Genomic DNA, 16,570 nt, shown 5'->3' on the forward strand with positions numbered 1-16,570 from the left:
CAGACACATCTCAACACTTAAAGGCTCTGAACAATGACTCTGTCCAATGCTGTGTTACAGTAGTAAGAAGAAGAATGAATAGTAAGTGGCTGACTACCTTTCGAAAACGGAAGCACGTGGCACCCTCTAGCGCCTAAGACACGCGATGGCGGATGGCCAACGCTCACCAAAGAAAAACATTCCGATGCAGTAGTTAAGTAAAGGTTTTACGAAGGTATCAGAATCGATATGTAATAAAGTGAAGAAAGTTAAAATCTCAGAGACAGTTGTAAAGGAAGTACCGTATTGTCAATCTTGGAAAATGTAAAATTGGCTCTAAGAAAATGAAGGAACCAAGACATCTTTCAGTAGCAGAATTAATAAACAAGTGAACAAAGACGTACACGAAATTTGCGAAGTGACACCACAGATTTGCCTGACCACCATTGTCTAGGCTACGAATATTTGGGTCAAAACTGTGACCAGCTGAAAAGTGCTCCCGTCGGAGCACAAAAGGCCAATATGCCCGTCTTTAAAAGACTCAGACAGAAAAGTGGGGAACTGCCTTCCTCATCAAAAGTTTTGGCATGTATACCTCGGAAGCTCACTAGTTCTGGGAAGTCGAACTTACTTTTTCGCCTAAGCCAACGTGTCTAAAATTTCGGGCCAAAATGCACTCAGCGCTATAAGTAAGCATTAATGTTCGCTGGTCTAGGGATCCTGACGCCCAAGTCTTTGTATGGTCTCACTCATCTACATTTTTCGTATTTTTTCTCCTTTCTCTTCAGCTCCTGCTGTTTTTATCTCCGTCTGTGTCTCTTTTTTTCTTTTATTGCCACTTTCTCTCACTAACCATCAATAGCCCCTTCCTCTTTGGCTCCCACTGTGTCTTCACCTATCTGTCTTTCACTTCCATGGCTACTTTTTCTCTTCCATCATCATTGTCCCCTCTCTTTATTTTCCAGTGGTACTGTCTCATCTGTCTTCCACCGTCGCTGTCTTTCTCCTATTCTCTTTCAGCATAGAAAAGCGCGAATATGTTCGTTCACATGACAAGATATTTTGGTCAGTGAGTTGGAATGGAGTTTGGAGCAGATTTAGTATTCGCATTTTTGCGCACCGACGGGAGCATTTTTTAGCTCGTTTTCTTCTTTTCTGTGATCAATCAACGTGTGCTGCTTATATTCAATGAATTCGGTAGGTCAATAAAGTTTTGACAGCTTATTTGTGTACTTTGACATATTTACCTGCTTTGACACATATGAACATATGAACACAAAACTGTCCCCCATCCAACGCTAGTTCACTTTACACTAGTTACATAAAATGCACAACATTTTTGCATGTGCCTGCAGTAAAGCAAAAAAGTTAGTGATTTTTATTTGCAAGTACGAAGAATTTCTTATGGTAATACAACTTTTTGCAAGGTGCTTACGTCATCAGGTGGCACCATGGAATTGTTTCCGGGCCAAGACAGCCTGTATAGGCGTGAGGTGCCCATTACATAGAGACAGCGCTTTATAAAGTTTTATTGGTGAAAAAATGCTGACTAAAACTTGGTTCGGTGACGTTGGAACCATTGCGATGTCACCAGAAGCCTTAACATGCGTTAACGAAGTCAGTTATAATTACATTTACGCTTCAGAGAAGATATTACTTGGATATTTTACGTGCATAAGTATGGTAACCTCTGGATCTCGGAAACGGAGAATCGTATCCAAAAATATTACACAGTTCCTAGACAATATGATATTAAAAATATGGGGTGAAAATGTCGACGCTCCGCCATAAGTAGATAAAGTGGCCATCCCCACAATTGGTACTTTTCGTACCTATAAATCACGGTATCACGGCTAATGTCCTCCCTGCACCACACCTATTGCAAAAGAACCAACAGCCTTTCTAAATTTTCTTGGACTGGGCGAAGTTTGTGAAGTTCAAATTTTTGCCCTATATTGTAAGGATAGCTACAGTATACCCGTTCTTACGATAGGTACACAAATGGTCGTCAGGTCAAGGGACATCCACAACATTTGACCCCTTACCTCTGTTTGAAATATATAGGTACGTTGCACTGTCGTGTACGAACCGATACCAAAGGACATAACAGAGTAAGTGCAAGCAAACTAAACAAGCCTCCACGTCTGTTTGAAGAGGCCTCGTTACTTCATTGGCACAGTGAGAAAACCCACCAGCAAGCACAGGAACAGCCGGAAGCAGGGTCCGGCGCGACCTTTAAACAGGGCGCACGCAAAACCCGAGTCACGCCTTCCGCCACGGCCCGTCCGGCACGCAAAGGCACTGCAGGTAATCAGCCGCGAACGGGTATATCGACTGCAGGAATATCGCACCGTGTGCCGGCGAGGAGCAGCCGAACGGTTAGCTCTCCGCGTAGAGGAAGATTCAAAAGATCTTTGTTATTTGGATGTAAGAATTAAACGATTTCACAAGAGGATTTGTGGGACATCCAGGAGTTGGTATAAAATGAAAGGGACAGTAGCAGATAGCCATTCGAGTACAAAAATAGCAATTCTTGACGCTGGTCTGGCGATGGATAAGTGTTTTATCGTGGATTAAATTATAGGCAGCGGTTAGTACAATTGTAAAAGTTGTGAATGGTAAACTGACGGTTCTCGGTTCGCATCCCTATACGGAAGTTTTCTTTCTTAATAACAGGTTTTACGTTGTCTACAATGCAAAACAACCGAAATAATGTTAAACATATTGTTTTATTAATATCTTCATAAAAGGCACGAAAGGGGAAGTCAAAGGAATATTTGGGATTGTAAGGCTTGCACGAAAACTTCATATATAAAATTAGATGATTTTATTACTTTGCAGTTGGTCATTTACACGTGCTACTCTTGTGCCCAAGAACCGATGGCCCGATTTTACCCGCACCGGGAACCCGCTGCTCGCGTGTAGCTGCTAAGAGCGGCTCGAAGGTGAAAACGAAACAAACGGAATAGGAAATCCTGTACGCTCTCAGTACAAACCATTCTTGGAAAGTTATTGGAGGAGTTCTTGTGGATAGTGTAAGTAGAATCCTTCCTTGTAAATGTATTTACTTTCTCAGAATTTCCTTCACCTGTTCTTTTGATACCATTTATGAGAATATTAATAAATTCAATGCAATGAGAACTATTCCGGTTGATTTGCAGTACAGGTAACACAAGAACTGAAAATAAAATAGTACTTTCCACAGAGAGGCTCAATCCCTGACGACCGTCGCATAATCGTTCTAACGTTCTGCGATTTTCCCGCTGCGCAATCCGATGCATGGATGTTATGCTAACAGTAAAGGCTAATGCCTCGGCCTACCTGCTCCAAAAATTCTTATTCTGAACGCTTGGACATCTGGAGCTTCCACTTCTATCACTCCCACTTCTGGCCAAGCCCTGAATATATAAAACATTTCGACGAAATCGGCGATGAAGAGTGGGCATGGTTCCCTTGTTAGCAAACATCCGTACTTTTTGTCATGATACTTAAGACAGAAATAGAAGAAAATTTGCCTGACCATGAAAACATTCTGCTATGATCACGTTGGGCGGCACGCCTGTGATAAGCCCGCAGGTGGAAACATTAGTCACATCCTGAAAAGAGAACATTCGTCGCTTTCAGAAGCCGAAGATCTTAGAGAACTGATACCAGACTGTCGTGTGAATCTCCAGCATTGGGCCAAGCTGTGGCAGTGCAGTTGTGTGTACGTGATGGTAGATATCGTGGAATCGGTGCAGTACAAAGCGTCGACGTGGAAACATGACAGCATTGCAGTAACGAGCTACCGCGTCTGAGCGTGACCACGATCGCACCGTGAGTGAAATTGTCTATAAATTCCGCTGCATCGACACGGATTGTCCAACGTGTCTACAAGATGTTGCATGCCACTCACAGTCAGGTCGTACGTTGCCAAAACTACGATAGTATGAGACCCTAACCAAGAGAGACCAGAGGCAAGTGTAAAATCAAATCTTGCCAGTAACAGTAGATTTCTAGCTCAGCAGTGATTACTCCTGTCAGTAAAGGCAAGTGTATCTCAGTTTCAGAGCGAATATTGCGAGCAGAACTCCATGCAGTGGGCATTCGGGGTTCGGGTACCTTGTAAATGGCCACTGTCAACAACAGCACAGAAAACTACAGAACCTCAGTGTACTAAGGAAACTTCTGACCACCGAGTCACAATTTTCTGTCCAAATTATGCAGTGCAGTGAGTGCACTGACGGTCCGTTGAGGGGTATGAAGTGCAGTGTTCGGAGAGTGTAACTCAGTACGGCAGTGATTCCGCAAAAAAAAGCTATAGGTCACTCATTTCGATAACCAAGAACGCTCATTTCAGTACTATGTGAGACGACGTGTTGACCTTTCCATCTACGTCGACACGATGAGTATGGTGTGGACATTTCCGTCTTCCAGACCATTCTCACACATTCCTGTTTTGACGAACACTCAAGCAGCTTATTGCATCTCGCCTCTTCCTCTAAATCACTCGGTCTTAATCCTCTCTGGTAATAACGGATCTGTAAAACTGCTGTGTGTGTCCGAACACACTTATCCGAAACTACTAGACAGATTTTCATGGGGTTTTCAGAGGTGACTAATGTATATCTTGTGGCCTTGTATAGCCTTTAGTTCAGCGATAATTAAACTTCTGTACTCAAACTCCAACACTGGAATTTTAGGCTGCACCTCTGGCAGCATGTATACCGGTATCATTAATTAACTGGTAACCAATAAAAACTAGTGTGATATTGTTATTAATTGGTAATTTACACAAATTTGTATGTTTGAATCTTTAGGCCGCATACATACCGATCTGATTCTTAACTGATAACCTATATAAATTAGTGTGGTCTTACAGCCGGGTGGGGTGGCCGAGCGGTTCTAGGCCCTACAGTCTGTTTCTGATGAGGAAGTTTTCTCACTTAACAAGCTCTTGGCGTTAATTGATATTTCTGGATTTAACTGTTAGCTGTCTATGCATAGGATTACTATGAAACGCGGCTGAGAATCACGGGCCACGTGTGTAATTAATTAGGGCCGCAGCTGGACGACCACTGCTTTAGTTCATCAAGTAGGATCACGATAAATAAACTTTTACTAGATCCGTCCTGTCAATCTGTTTGTCTGTTTGGACATGCTAAACTAAAAAACAGCCAGACGAAACTTCATGGTGGCTCCGCAGGTAACTCGAGTATAACTTGTCTCACCGTGTAGGCCTTATTTCATCAAAATCGGATCACGAAAAAAATTATATCGTGATTTACTGGTATCGTAAATGCGAAAGTAACTCTGTGTGTTATGTGTTCAAGACTAACCCGCTGAACCAGTTTCGGTTATATCTGGTAAGAAGTTACCTTGAGCTCCGTGTAAGAACATATGATACTTTGTAAAGTGAGTAGTATAAGACACTTATTGATTTGAAGATCATTATGCGAATTAGGAGTAACTAACTACTCTTTGAAAAAGCTATTTGCTCTTTGATTTTTGATCTTCATCATATTTGTGAAAATGCTTTTATTGGTTAATAAGTGGTGCATGACACGAATGTAAGTAATGAATACAATTCTCGTTTAATCCTCAATTCCACGCTATTTGTTACATAGTGTGCACGCTGTATAATATGTAGCTACTTCAGTAGCACGATGCATAGAAGCGCGCTCTTGCCCACGCCCTTTTGTAAGCACTGCTCAGCGAGGATGCTACGCATACCGAAGCATCGTTTGTTGTGACGTCTTGAGAGTGGGGAAGAGCGGGGCGCACATAGCGAGCTATGCCTACGCAGCCAGGCAGACACATGATTACAGCTGATGTTATCGCACATACACTAGCTGCTTACTCACCAACATTCATCATAACAAAGTGAGGGCGGCCATGGGTAACAACTAGTTCTACATAAAATTTTTGGACCTGTATCGAACAAAGGGTGCAATGTAGCAGTTCTGGTAAATCTACACCATCTAATCATCAATGGAAATCAAGGACCTGAAGTATTTTGTGGACTCTCTGCCACGTCAGATGATTTCAGTATGAAGGCAGAAGGCAATGTTAAACGGTGTTAGCGTAATGGCTCCTGGTGGTGAGTAAGTTTTTGCGCAGTATGGTCTAGCAGTCCTACTTGGTTTGCAACTGAAAGAATGCCTGTGCATCTCATTATAAGCCACGGTTTTATGATTTAAGGATCATGGCCGTATGTGAGAATGTAATATGCTCAACAAAAGCGAATGACCTGGCATAGTTGCTAAGGCACGGCAGCTGCACTGAGGAATATCGGGTGCATATCCTTGTCCGACAATCGTAATGCAGGTTCTCCTCCATTTATCCCCCCACCCCACCAGCTCCCAGTCCATTAAGGTGAAAATATAATAATTTCTTTGGTATATACAGACGATATCCTACCAAATCCTTGTGTTATCGCAGCTTATGTTGAGTCTAAAGTTACTCCATCGTCACGGGACTTTAAACCTTAATCTCCTTCAGTACATAATATACGTTTACGTATTAGTCTGTGTTGGAGAGAACGGAACAAATACGTAGTTTTATTTCATTAACCGTCATGGATCACACACATCCTCACTGGTGGATATTATGCGCATTATCGGATCTGAAAAAAAAAACACTAATAGAGAGTAAGAGATTAAAACAGATGAACAAGTAGAATAAAAAGCACTCCTATATTTAATGTCTGACTCAAAAAGAAATTAATGTTTTTTTCCGACAAGGGAATAAATTTTACACTACGGTTTACAATGGCGACGATTGAGTGCTTGTCGTTAAAGCATACGGAAAAGATCCTTACCACACTGGCACGAGCCTCTGTAGCTAGACATTCGATAAAAGGATAACAAACAACTCACAAAAATTGTGCTTTTAATCTGGTTGACAGTAGATATAATCTAATCATGTAATCAAAAAGCAGCCCGTACCTTTACAGTTTGCTTCTAAAGACTAAAGCTAGCTAATTTTCGTCTTCCCGGTTTGAGAGTGTTTCACTTATGACGTTTTCGAATGTAACGTACGAAATAATAAGGGAATGAAATATTTATTTAGGTATGTAGATGTACTAACGTTACTCTTTCAGCAGGGTCCTGAACATAACTACATTCCATAGTTACTGAAAAGAGTTATAATTTTTTCAACATAATAATTTTTTCGAACATGTAGCTCGAGTTTAAACTAATTATGCACGAATTTTAATCAAATATCAGTTGAGTTTGGTTAAAAAGCTAGAAACGTTCGAAGTTCTGGACGTGGATGCTGTACATAATTGACTGTGTGCAGATGGATGTTCTGGTAGTGGAATGTTCATTCACTGAGATTTTTCCTGAACGCAAGCCTGCGGACGAGATGTGAAATTGCTGGTGTCACAGAGCAATGCTTAGGACGCCTTTGGTCTGGGGAATGGCCCTCTCGTTCCCCCAGTCTAGCACCAGTAAGTGCTTTTTTCCATTTTGAGTTATTTAAAGAGCCGTTGTTATGTCACTGAACGCAGTACATCGATGAAGCTTGTTGCTCGAGACATCAACAGCTTTACACCATGCTCGCAGGGAGTTTAGAAGTCGCACATCATTTTGTATACAAGAACTGGGGCACTCGTTTGAACTTTTCCATTAAATGATCATTCCACCACCATAGAACAGTTTAAGTGCACATTGACTGAAATAAATTGCTGCTAATAGCATGCCAACTGTGAATAAGTGAATCCTGAAGGCATGCCCAGGAAAAATGAAAAGCAAAGGAGTTCTATCGAGCCATCAATGGCTGATCAAGGTCTGCTGTATTAAATTTATGATTCTTGTGATTAACGTTATAAAATAAAGACTTCAAAGTTGTATGCACTATGCAGCCCCTTAAATAAGTAAGATATGGACTAATTACGAGTTGGGTGAAAACCCAGAATGGAGATCCATTCCAACCTTGAAGCTGAGCTGTAAAATCAGTTACACCCAAGCCTAAAAAGCAGTGTTCTACGCGAATCTCAAAAGTCCTCGTTGCTCTCAGTGCATTAGTGAAAATCAATTGCATTGCTGTGGAAGCGGCTCTGTAAGATGCACATCTGTGCCGTGAATATTCTCCTAGAAGCTTGCCTCACCGTAAGAAGTTCCGAGCACAAGCTAGGAATAGAACAGCTTCCAAAGACATTTATGATCAGTCAGATTCCCTTATCGGGCACAATGGCCGAAATCATCTCGTAGGGCAGCCGTAAAAATTACATGCGCAACGTGCTCACAACTAACCCGGCACCACACAGACGCTCCACACAATTCAAGCAGATAATTTCGGTCTGCTCCCCGTGAAATGCAGCCCATGCATTTTGAAGTATCTAGTGCTTTTAGGGACCGTGCTTCCAGATCCGTAAGGTGTGACAACCAGGTAACCATAAAGTCAATTATGAAACCACGACGTCGTGATGTCATCTGCAGTGCGGGAAGTCTTGAACCTGCACAGAACCACCTTCCTACCTTTACTTTCGAAGTTGCATTCTCCGCTTCTCCACTGGGCATATGCCTCTGTAGCTGACCTGAAGATTATTAAATGGAAGCTTCAGTGACGTGGTGGATCGTTTTGCTTGTATGGTCACTAATAAGATCACCCATTCCTAGGTTCCGTCCCGATAACACAGAACCCATTGTGGGAACAATTAGACAGTGGTTTACCGGCAGTCAATATATAGATTTTTTTTTTACACAGGACGTTCAGGTCACTGAGGTTACACGACTTTAGTTACAAGTGTTGTTACACAGATACAAATCAGAGATGTCGTTCAGCGATTCGCCACATCCTCCCTACTCTGGACCACTTCCAGCGCTGTGAGCAGCTGGACAAGCCTGGTGAAGTGTTTTCCATCGCCACTGACAAGACTGACTGCGAAAGGGACTCTAAGTCTGTCTTTTTTCGGCTCCTCCTCTCTTGCCTGCTTCTACATGTTCTGCTGTCGGAGGGCGAAGTCACTGTCTGTGATCCTCGTCCACCATCCATTTGGGAGTTTAACATGGTAGAATTTTACAAGAGCATAAGATACTTTTTACCTCACGGATTACAGAGATCTTCTTCTGGTTGCTCAAGGAGTTTGAATTCTCTCGTCAAGTGTGTTACAAATGGTGTCTTTAGTCCTGTTTGCAATGCGGTGAATCTAGCCCCCGCGAGGAAGTGCGATGGGCAGAGCTCTTCGTCTTCATCTTGGACGATTGACATTGTTCACGAGTACAGTCTGCAGCCTTCTTTGACCATGCTGGAGCGTTCAAGCACTTTTCTAAGACTTATTTTCATTCAATGGACCCTTCCCTCCCACCTTCATGTCACTAAGCCGCAAGCGGAGCTATGACCTTTTACATTATACTGTGTTATGCGAGATAATGGTGGGCCTTATTAGCAGAGATGCCATATTAAAGTTCTGCTATCTCTTTATTGGCTATGTTTCATGTTAGGTCATTATCACTGTAGATGGGGTGTGGAATGCCATGTCCGCCAATATACCTTCGTAATCCCAAAAGGTGTCCATTCGTTGCGCCCTGTGGACTAGCTCTAGTAGAACGGCTCTAGTCACAAGATACAACTTTATTTCACAATCTTCGTGTCGTCTGTCTCTCGGTCATTACTCAGCCTGCGACGAGAATACTGATCGAATAATGCTCAGAGTTCAAGGCATCGATCCCTTCCCACTGAGAACTGTGTATCAGAGCTGCAAACCATTCTGAGTGAGAGTAATAGCAGTGTACGACTTAGGTGCTCCGATGAATCTATCTGATGATATTAAGAGCTCCTGACTGCATTAGCGCTGGGGAAGGCCGTTGTTGAGACGAGAGAGTTGAAGAAACGAAGGAAGATAAAGAGTTTGAAGTCCAGTCAACAGCGATGTTATTTGAAACAGAGCACAAGAGAGGACTACGAAAAATCGGGGAAGAAAATCGGCCAAGCACTTTCATAGAAACAGTTCCAGCATCAGCCTGGGATTGTTTAGAAGAATCACGGTACATCAAAATCTGAACGACGGGATGCAGATTTGAACCATCGTCTTCCAGAATGCGAATCCGGTGTGCTAACCGCTGCACCGCCTCGCTAGGCACATCAGTAATGTTTGGAGAAGTTAGCTAATAAGTTCCATTGCAAAATTTTGTCTAGAACTTCATGTGGGAGAACGTAGATTCAAAGTACTGTTAATTTACGATGCACACAGATGGTGTCTCAGACTTTTAGATCAAAGTGAAACAGGTGATAGTGGGTTCACAACAGATTATATTGACAAAGGATCGAATGCTCAGAAATGCATATTTATTGTGTTGTGAACATACAAAGCGTACACCGCATAACAAGAACGTAGCTCGTAGTAACTATTAAAAGCAGTGGAGATGTTTTCAACAGCCGCAACACCCATGTCTGATGTCAGGACGACCCTCGCGTCACCCATATTGGTGACCACCGGCAACGCTACTCTAGAGGGCATTATCCAAGGTTATGCAACAGGATCCTACTTTCTGCCTCCCCATTTGACTGGTCCATAACACCTGGTGTTCCGGTGAGGAATGCCGCCCCAGTCTGCAAGGACTGTACCCTTTATTGTCCGCGGAAGATGTGGCTTCAACAAGACAGTATACCAGCCCATATCGATTTTAATGTTCGCAAGCACCTGAACAACACGTTCCCTCGCAGCTTGATTGGAAAGAGGGGTTATGACCCATGATCAGCGCGACTGCTGGACCGCACACGCCTCGACTTTTTTCTCGGGGCTACGTTAACACGTAACCAACCGTAGAAACAGCTGAATACCTGCTTGCTAGGGTACAAGCTGCCTGTCTCCTAGCACAACACACAGCGGGGATCTTTGAGAGACCGAGCGAGGTGGCGCAGTGGTTAGACACTGGACTCGCATTCGGGAGGACGACGGTTCAATCCCGCGTCCGGCCATCCTGATTTAGGTTTTCCGTGATTTCCCTAAATCACTCCAGGCAAATGCCGGGATGGTTCCTCTGAAAGGGCACGGCCGACTTGCTTCCCCATCCTTCCCTAATCCGATGAGACCGATGACCACGCTGTCTGGTCTCCTTCCCCAAAACAACCAACCAACCATCTTTGAGAGAGCGCAACAGAACTTCATAAGCCGTTGCCACCCTTCCATTGACACAGGCGGTCGCCTCTTAGAGCAATTACTATGAGCTACGCTATTGTTACGCGGCGTACGTTACGTTTGTGCATAACAATATATATGAATTTCCAAACATTGGTTCCCTATCTCAGTGTAATCGGGTGTGGACACACTATCACCTGTTTCAATTAGAACTAAAAGGTTTGAGGCACCCTGTACACTGATAGAGTGACTACTTGTCTACATCTAAAGCTAAACCCCGCTGACAAGTGGATGGTGGACCGTACTTGTCATTGTAACATGTACCAAGGGTTTCTTGCCGTTCAGTTCGTGTTTGCAACGCAGGAATAATAATGTGCTGAAATATCTGCGTGTTTCCTGTAATTAGTCAAATCTTACCTTCGCAGTCCTTAAGAGGGTGATACTTAGAGGCGCGTAGCATAGTCCAAGACCAATCGCTTATTTTAGTTCTTGAAACTTTGTGAGTGGCGTTCGTAGGACACTTCGCGTTAATCTTCAGTTTTCTCACGTCGACGCTTTTCGACATATCTGTCACGCTTACCCACGAGTCATCAGATCTGTTGTCATTCGTGCTGTCTTTTTTAATAAACATAATAGCTACTGTTGGTGTTATATGGAAGAGACAGTATTCTAGAATGGATTTCACGACTGGTTTGTAAGCAATATGTATTACCATAAACCGAAATCTACCAACTGATTTACTTACGACTCAGAATACGTGATCATTCCACTTTACATCTTGACAAATTATTGCACTTACGTATTTTCGTGAGTTTACTGATTCTATTTGTGACTCATTGATATTGTTGCATGGGATACTTTTTTCGTTTCGTCTAAAATCTCACTTGTACAATGAGTGCAATTTCCCAGTATCCCACCAGCGAACAAAACGTTTATCATCTGCCTTTTACTACGTCTGAGCACGTGCCATCATTCCATTGCATGTCTCTACAAACAAGACTAACCAGTGCTGCCTGTGATAGGAATATGGATATTTTCCACGTTAAGTCGAGGAAGAGCCAGCATACGAAATATAACGCAAGTACCAGTTCATTCCGCCTTACTACTTGCTTGTACAGGTGATCGTAAGAAGAATATTGAGGATGCTGTGGAGATAGATTCGTCTGACAAGAGGGAATTACATTATTAGTATCAAGAACACCAACGGCAGAAGCATTCTGGGATCCATACGCTTACGTCCTGGATGTCAATGTGTCGATAAGTTCCCACTAAGCTACAAGATAGGTATATGATGATAGGTTTCATTGTCTGCTCTCCTCTCATGTAGGTCTGACTAGTGCAGCAGCGGCGCATTTGTCCTCTACAATCTTGGATTCATACGAGATATTGATAAGAGTGTATTTAATGTTGAAATATATCTTTTCGCCAGGTAAGTCTCGTTTTTCCAAGCTATCTATCAGGTTGAACTAATTACGCATTGCTGCGTTACAGGAACAACGTAAGGTCACAGATTATCCAATACAGTACATCGCAGTTCATGTCATATATTATTCGACCAAGTTGGGTATCTGAGATTTCTTCTGTTACACCCATAAAATCAACTGCAGTCCTGTCCTCATACTCCCAACTTCTGGCAGCTCCCAGACTGCGCAATAACATGGGATAACTGTTGGCTTCCGCGAAGTTTATACTATCTTCGAATCAATTAAGTTATATTCTGTACAGACTGATTTAAGTTGTTCCAAGTTGATACTACTATTGTAGGTTTTGTAAAATCTTCCAGTTCAGTGTCGGAACTGTAAAAATTTAGTTAGATTGTTTTTATATGTATATAAATCCATACTGTGCTCTCGAAATAGCTAAGTGTTCTTACTTTGTTTCTTTTCAGATTATGGGCAGTCATCGAGGCTTGTGGCTGTTTTCTCATCTGCAAGAGCTGCTGAAGAGTGCTTCCTGTGTCGAAATAATTGAAGAGCTTACCTTGTAGCTTGAACAGTGACCAAACATGAACCGTGGGCTTTGAAATCAAAATTGGTGGAAATTCATTTGTTTAAACGGTATAAGTTATGGGAAAGTTTCTATTCACGTCTGATGAGGGACCAAAACGATTAATTACCACACATTACTTACAGACTTCTATCCGATTGAAGGCCTACTAAAATATAACTTATTAGTTTGCTCTAATGGAGGAAATCTATCTGAAAACTCGCTTCAAAATTTTTATAGCAATTAACATAACTCAGAGATTCTTTTCCGAATTTAAGCGGATTTTACCACGAACAAGGAACAGTAACCCAAATTTTCCGAAGAATTTTCCCATTGTAAACGAAAATGAAGAAGAAATATCTGTGACAAAATGAATCGCAGGCAATCTGTTGATGTTTCAGTGTGGTGTTCACATTTATGTGGAACTAGTACCTGAATAATTTTCCTTAAGTAGTTTAAAAAGCGACTGCAGTGGTTAGGTGACGGTTGTGAAGTAGACTTTGTGCGACGTCTCCCAAGACTCCGTGCCTCTAGAACTTGGCCTTTCACTGTGCCGTGCAGAGCGCCAGAAGCAGATGGGAACGTAGCTGAACGACTCCACCACAATGGAGATGGACGCCGAGATGCAGGCGCTGCTGAATGCGACAAGGTGGGATGCGGAAGAGTTGCGCTGCTACCTGGGGGCGGCGGAGGTGGCTGCAGGGGGCGCCGCTGGAAGCAGCGGTGGCGGGAGCGGAGGCGGTACTGGGGGTGGCTGGTGCCCGCATTCCTGGGACCGACTGCTCTGTTGGCCACCAACCAAGGCCAACACTGCCGCCGTTCTGCCTTGCTTCGCCGAACTCAATGGCATCCCCTACGACACGTCTCGTAAGTACCAACTAACAAAACGTTTGATAGACATCATATACTTCATAGCATTAGCCACAACAAAGAGCGTAAGTGGAGAACATTTTTAGTGTGAAATCTGATCTCTGTCAGGAGAACAAAAAAGCAATATATCTCTGTTTCAACATAAGTGATATGAGCCCAGATAGCTCAGATGGTATTCTGATACTACAGAATTGTGCTACACACCGCAACTGCCCGAAAACTAATGAGGCAAATTAAAAAAAAATACTCGTTTAAGAACGTAGGTGCCATACCAGGAAACTCACTGGTTCTGATTGCCAACTAGAAAGTTTTTGAAGTTAATTCTTGAAAAGAAGAAAACAGCAACTACCGACTGCCAATAATGCTAATTGTTTATACAGATACCACGGTTGACGGTTTCTAAGCGAAAGATTCATCTTCATATGGCAGTTCCCGTTTATATTACGTCTGTTGTGGTTTATGTTAGCCGATAGACTATATGTTTTTTTTCCAGCAACTGATGTAAATAACAACAACCGTGGTATGAAAGTGAACAGAAATCTAGAAACCGGTAACAGTGCTACTTATATAAATAAATAATATTATTAACAGCGGCTGTTTGCTCGTTTCTTTTTTGAAAAGATTAACTTGTATTTTTGTACACAGCCGCGATCTCACAAATGTCAATTTTTGGCAAAATATGAGGAAGCAAACTTTTTTCCGAATTCCATTAATACTAAGGCATTACGTTGTATTTGTGATGGTACAAGTATAGAAATGCAGTATTGCTTTTTAGCAGAAATCTAGTCAACAACATCCATTTCTATTACCTTTTCAATTCTGATACCTCAGACAGAAGGCCAGTTTAGCACAAAGACCAGGCACCATCTGCTAAAGCAATTTTGAAAGACTTTCTCCAAAATTGTCTCTGTATTATCTGTAATAATCTGATCTTATTCTGTTACTCGCTCCTGTGAACGGGAAGGCATTATGCAGATCTTGGTGTCACTCGCTTCCATCTATAAAAGTTTTTACTGAGTTTAACGAAGGCGATGTTGGCCTGATTGCCCTTTGGCTACATTGACTAAAGGATTCTTCTAAGAAATACCAAATTAAGATAACCTGAAGATGGCTAAATAAGGTGAAACGCGTCGTTGGAAAATAAAAAAACTAAAATTGCAACGAAGACTGTTTTTAACCAATACTGTTAAGCACTGGTTTGCTGTATGCCGCATATGGATTGGAAGAATTTCTATAATTGACCTGAAAGTCAGTAGCATCAATATTTGAGTTTCTTCACCACCGAGTTTTATGTCTGTTATGTTTTTTAAACAAACGACAGTTTTGCAGTTTGAATGCTGCCGATAGCCCATTCAAAAGGTAGCTTGGTGTTGGCAGTCGGCAGTCAGTGGCGGGCGGTCTCGTTCTCTCTCTCTCTCTCTCTCTCTCTCTCTCTCTCCCACTCCCTCCCTCCCTCCCTCCCTCTCTCTCTCTCTCTCTCTCTCTCTCTCTCTCTCTCTCTCTCTCTCTAAGCGCTCTGACGTCAGAAACGGCAGCTGCGGAACGCTGAGTGTTGTTCAGAATACAATGCAATGCTTTCCATGATGTCCAGATGGTGCCTGTTTAATATTGTTGTTAAAAATACCGTCCTTTCTTAGTTTTAATTCGTTTCGTGTATTCAGTGATTTAAAACTGAAATTGAGTGGGAATCTGTGAAGTATTCAGATTATGGTGTTAACGTCTGACAGTCCTAATAGTGTCGGTTTAGTCCGCAGCTCGTGGTCTTGCGGTAGCGTTCTCGCTTCCCGCGCCCGGGTTCCCGGGTTCGATTCCCGGCGGGGTCAGGGATTGTCTCTGCCTCGTGATGACTGGGTGTTGTGTGATGTCCTTAGGTTAGTTAGCTTTAAGTAGTTCGAAGTTCTAGGGGACTGATGACCATAGATGTTAAGTCCGATAGTGCTCAGAGCCATTTGAACCATTTTTGGTGTCGGTTAACAGTATTATTAAAAATATTTTCCCTATTAGTTTCCATTCATTTAGTGTCTACTGCTTTGTGAAACACGTTCAGTGAATATCTGCATCGTTACATTCTCCTGTTTTACTTCCGCCTGCCACCTAGCTCATCAAGAGATAAATTTTCACTAATTATTACTTTATTTGTGTATCAAATGCTCTTTAGTTTAGTCAAACGTATCGTCATGGGTGACAAATGTGGATGTTTCCACAGGTTATTCACTATGGGACAAACCCGTCAGGACTGTGGGTTTGTATTTGGCTGGAGTCATATAGAGGGAAGCCAGTTATCAGATGCGGCTCTCTCATAGAGTTGTACATTATGTAGTCGAGACGAGAGTATCCTGGAATAAGGAATAATGACTCGTGCTCATCAGGCAGTATTAGAAGTGACGTAATTTGACTTAGATAGGAAGAAGGGGGAAACGCAGTGGAAGATGGTGAAAGGTGAAAGGAGAAAAACTCAGAATTCACACTTCAAATTCGAGTTAGCAATCAGTTTGACTTGTTACCTGAAATAGGAGACGGCTGCTTCAGTCAGTCTCCCAGCAAAGCAGAGTGGACCAGACTCGTAGGAACAACTCTGCTAGGTCAGTTAAAAGTCAAGCAAAAAAAAAAAAAAAAAAAAAAAAAAAAAAAAAAAAAAGGTCCGCAAGCTCGCAGACACAGGAGGAGTGT

General features: G+C 42.5%; 1 protein-coding gene across 1 annotated transcript in view; it reads left to right on the plus strand.

Annotated features, from left to right (window-relative positions):
- The window catches only part of LOC126474677 (diuretic hormone receptor-like), a gene marked incomplete at its 3' end in the record, with an annotated part of 1,060,935 nt that overhangs the window by 751,045 nt on the left and 293,320 nt on the right, over nt 1-16,570 (plus strand). Inside the window, exon 5 of the mRNA XM_050102155.1 lies at nt 12,933-13,897. Coding sequence (XP_049958112.1) covers nt 13,636-13,897 — 262 coding nt within the window. The remainder of the gene's footprint in view (nt 1-12,932; nt 13,898-16,570) is intronic.

The sequence above is a fragment of the Schistocerca serialis genome, chromosome 4 (assembly GCF_023864345.2).
Source record: "Schistocerca serialis cubense isolate TAMUIC-IGC-003099 chromosome 4, iqSchSeri2.2, whole genome shotgun sequence".
Taxonomy (NCBI): Eukaryota; Metazoa; Arthropoda; class Insecta; order Orthoptera; family Acrididae; genus Schistocerca; species Schistocerca serialis.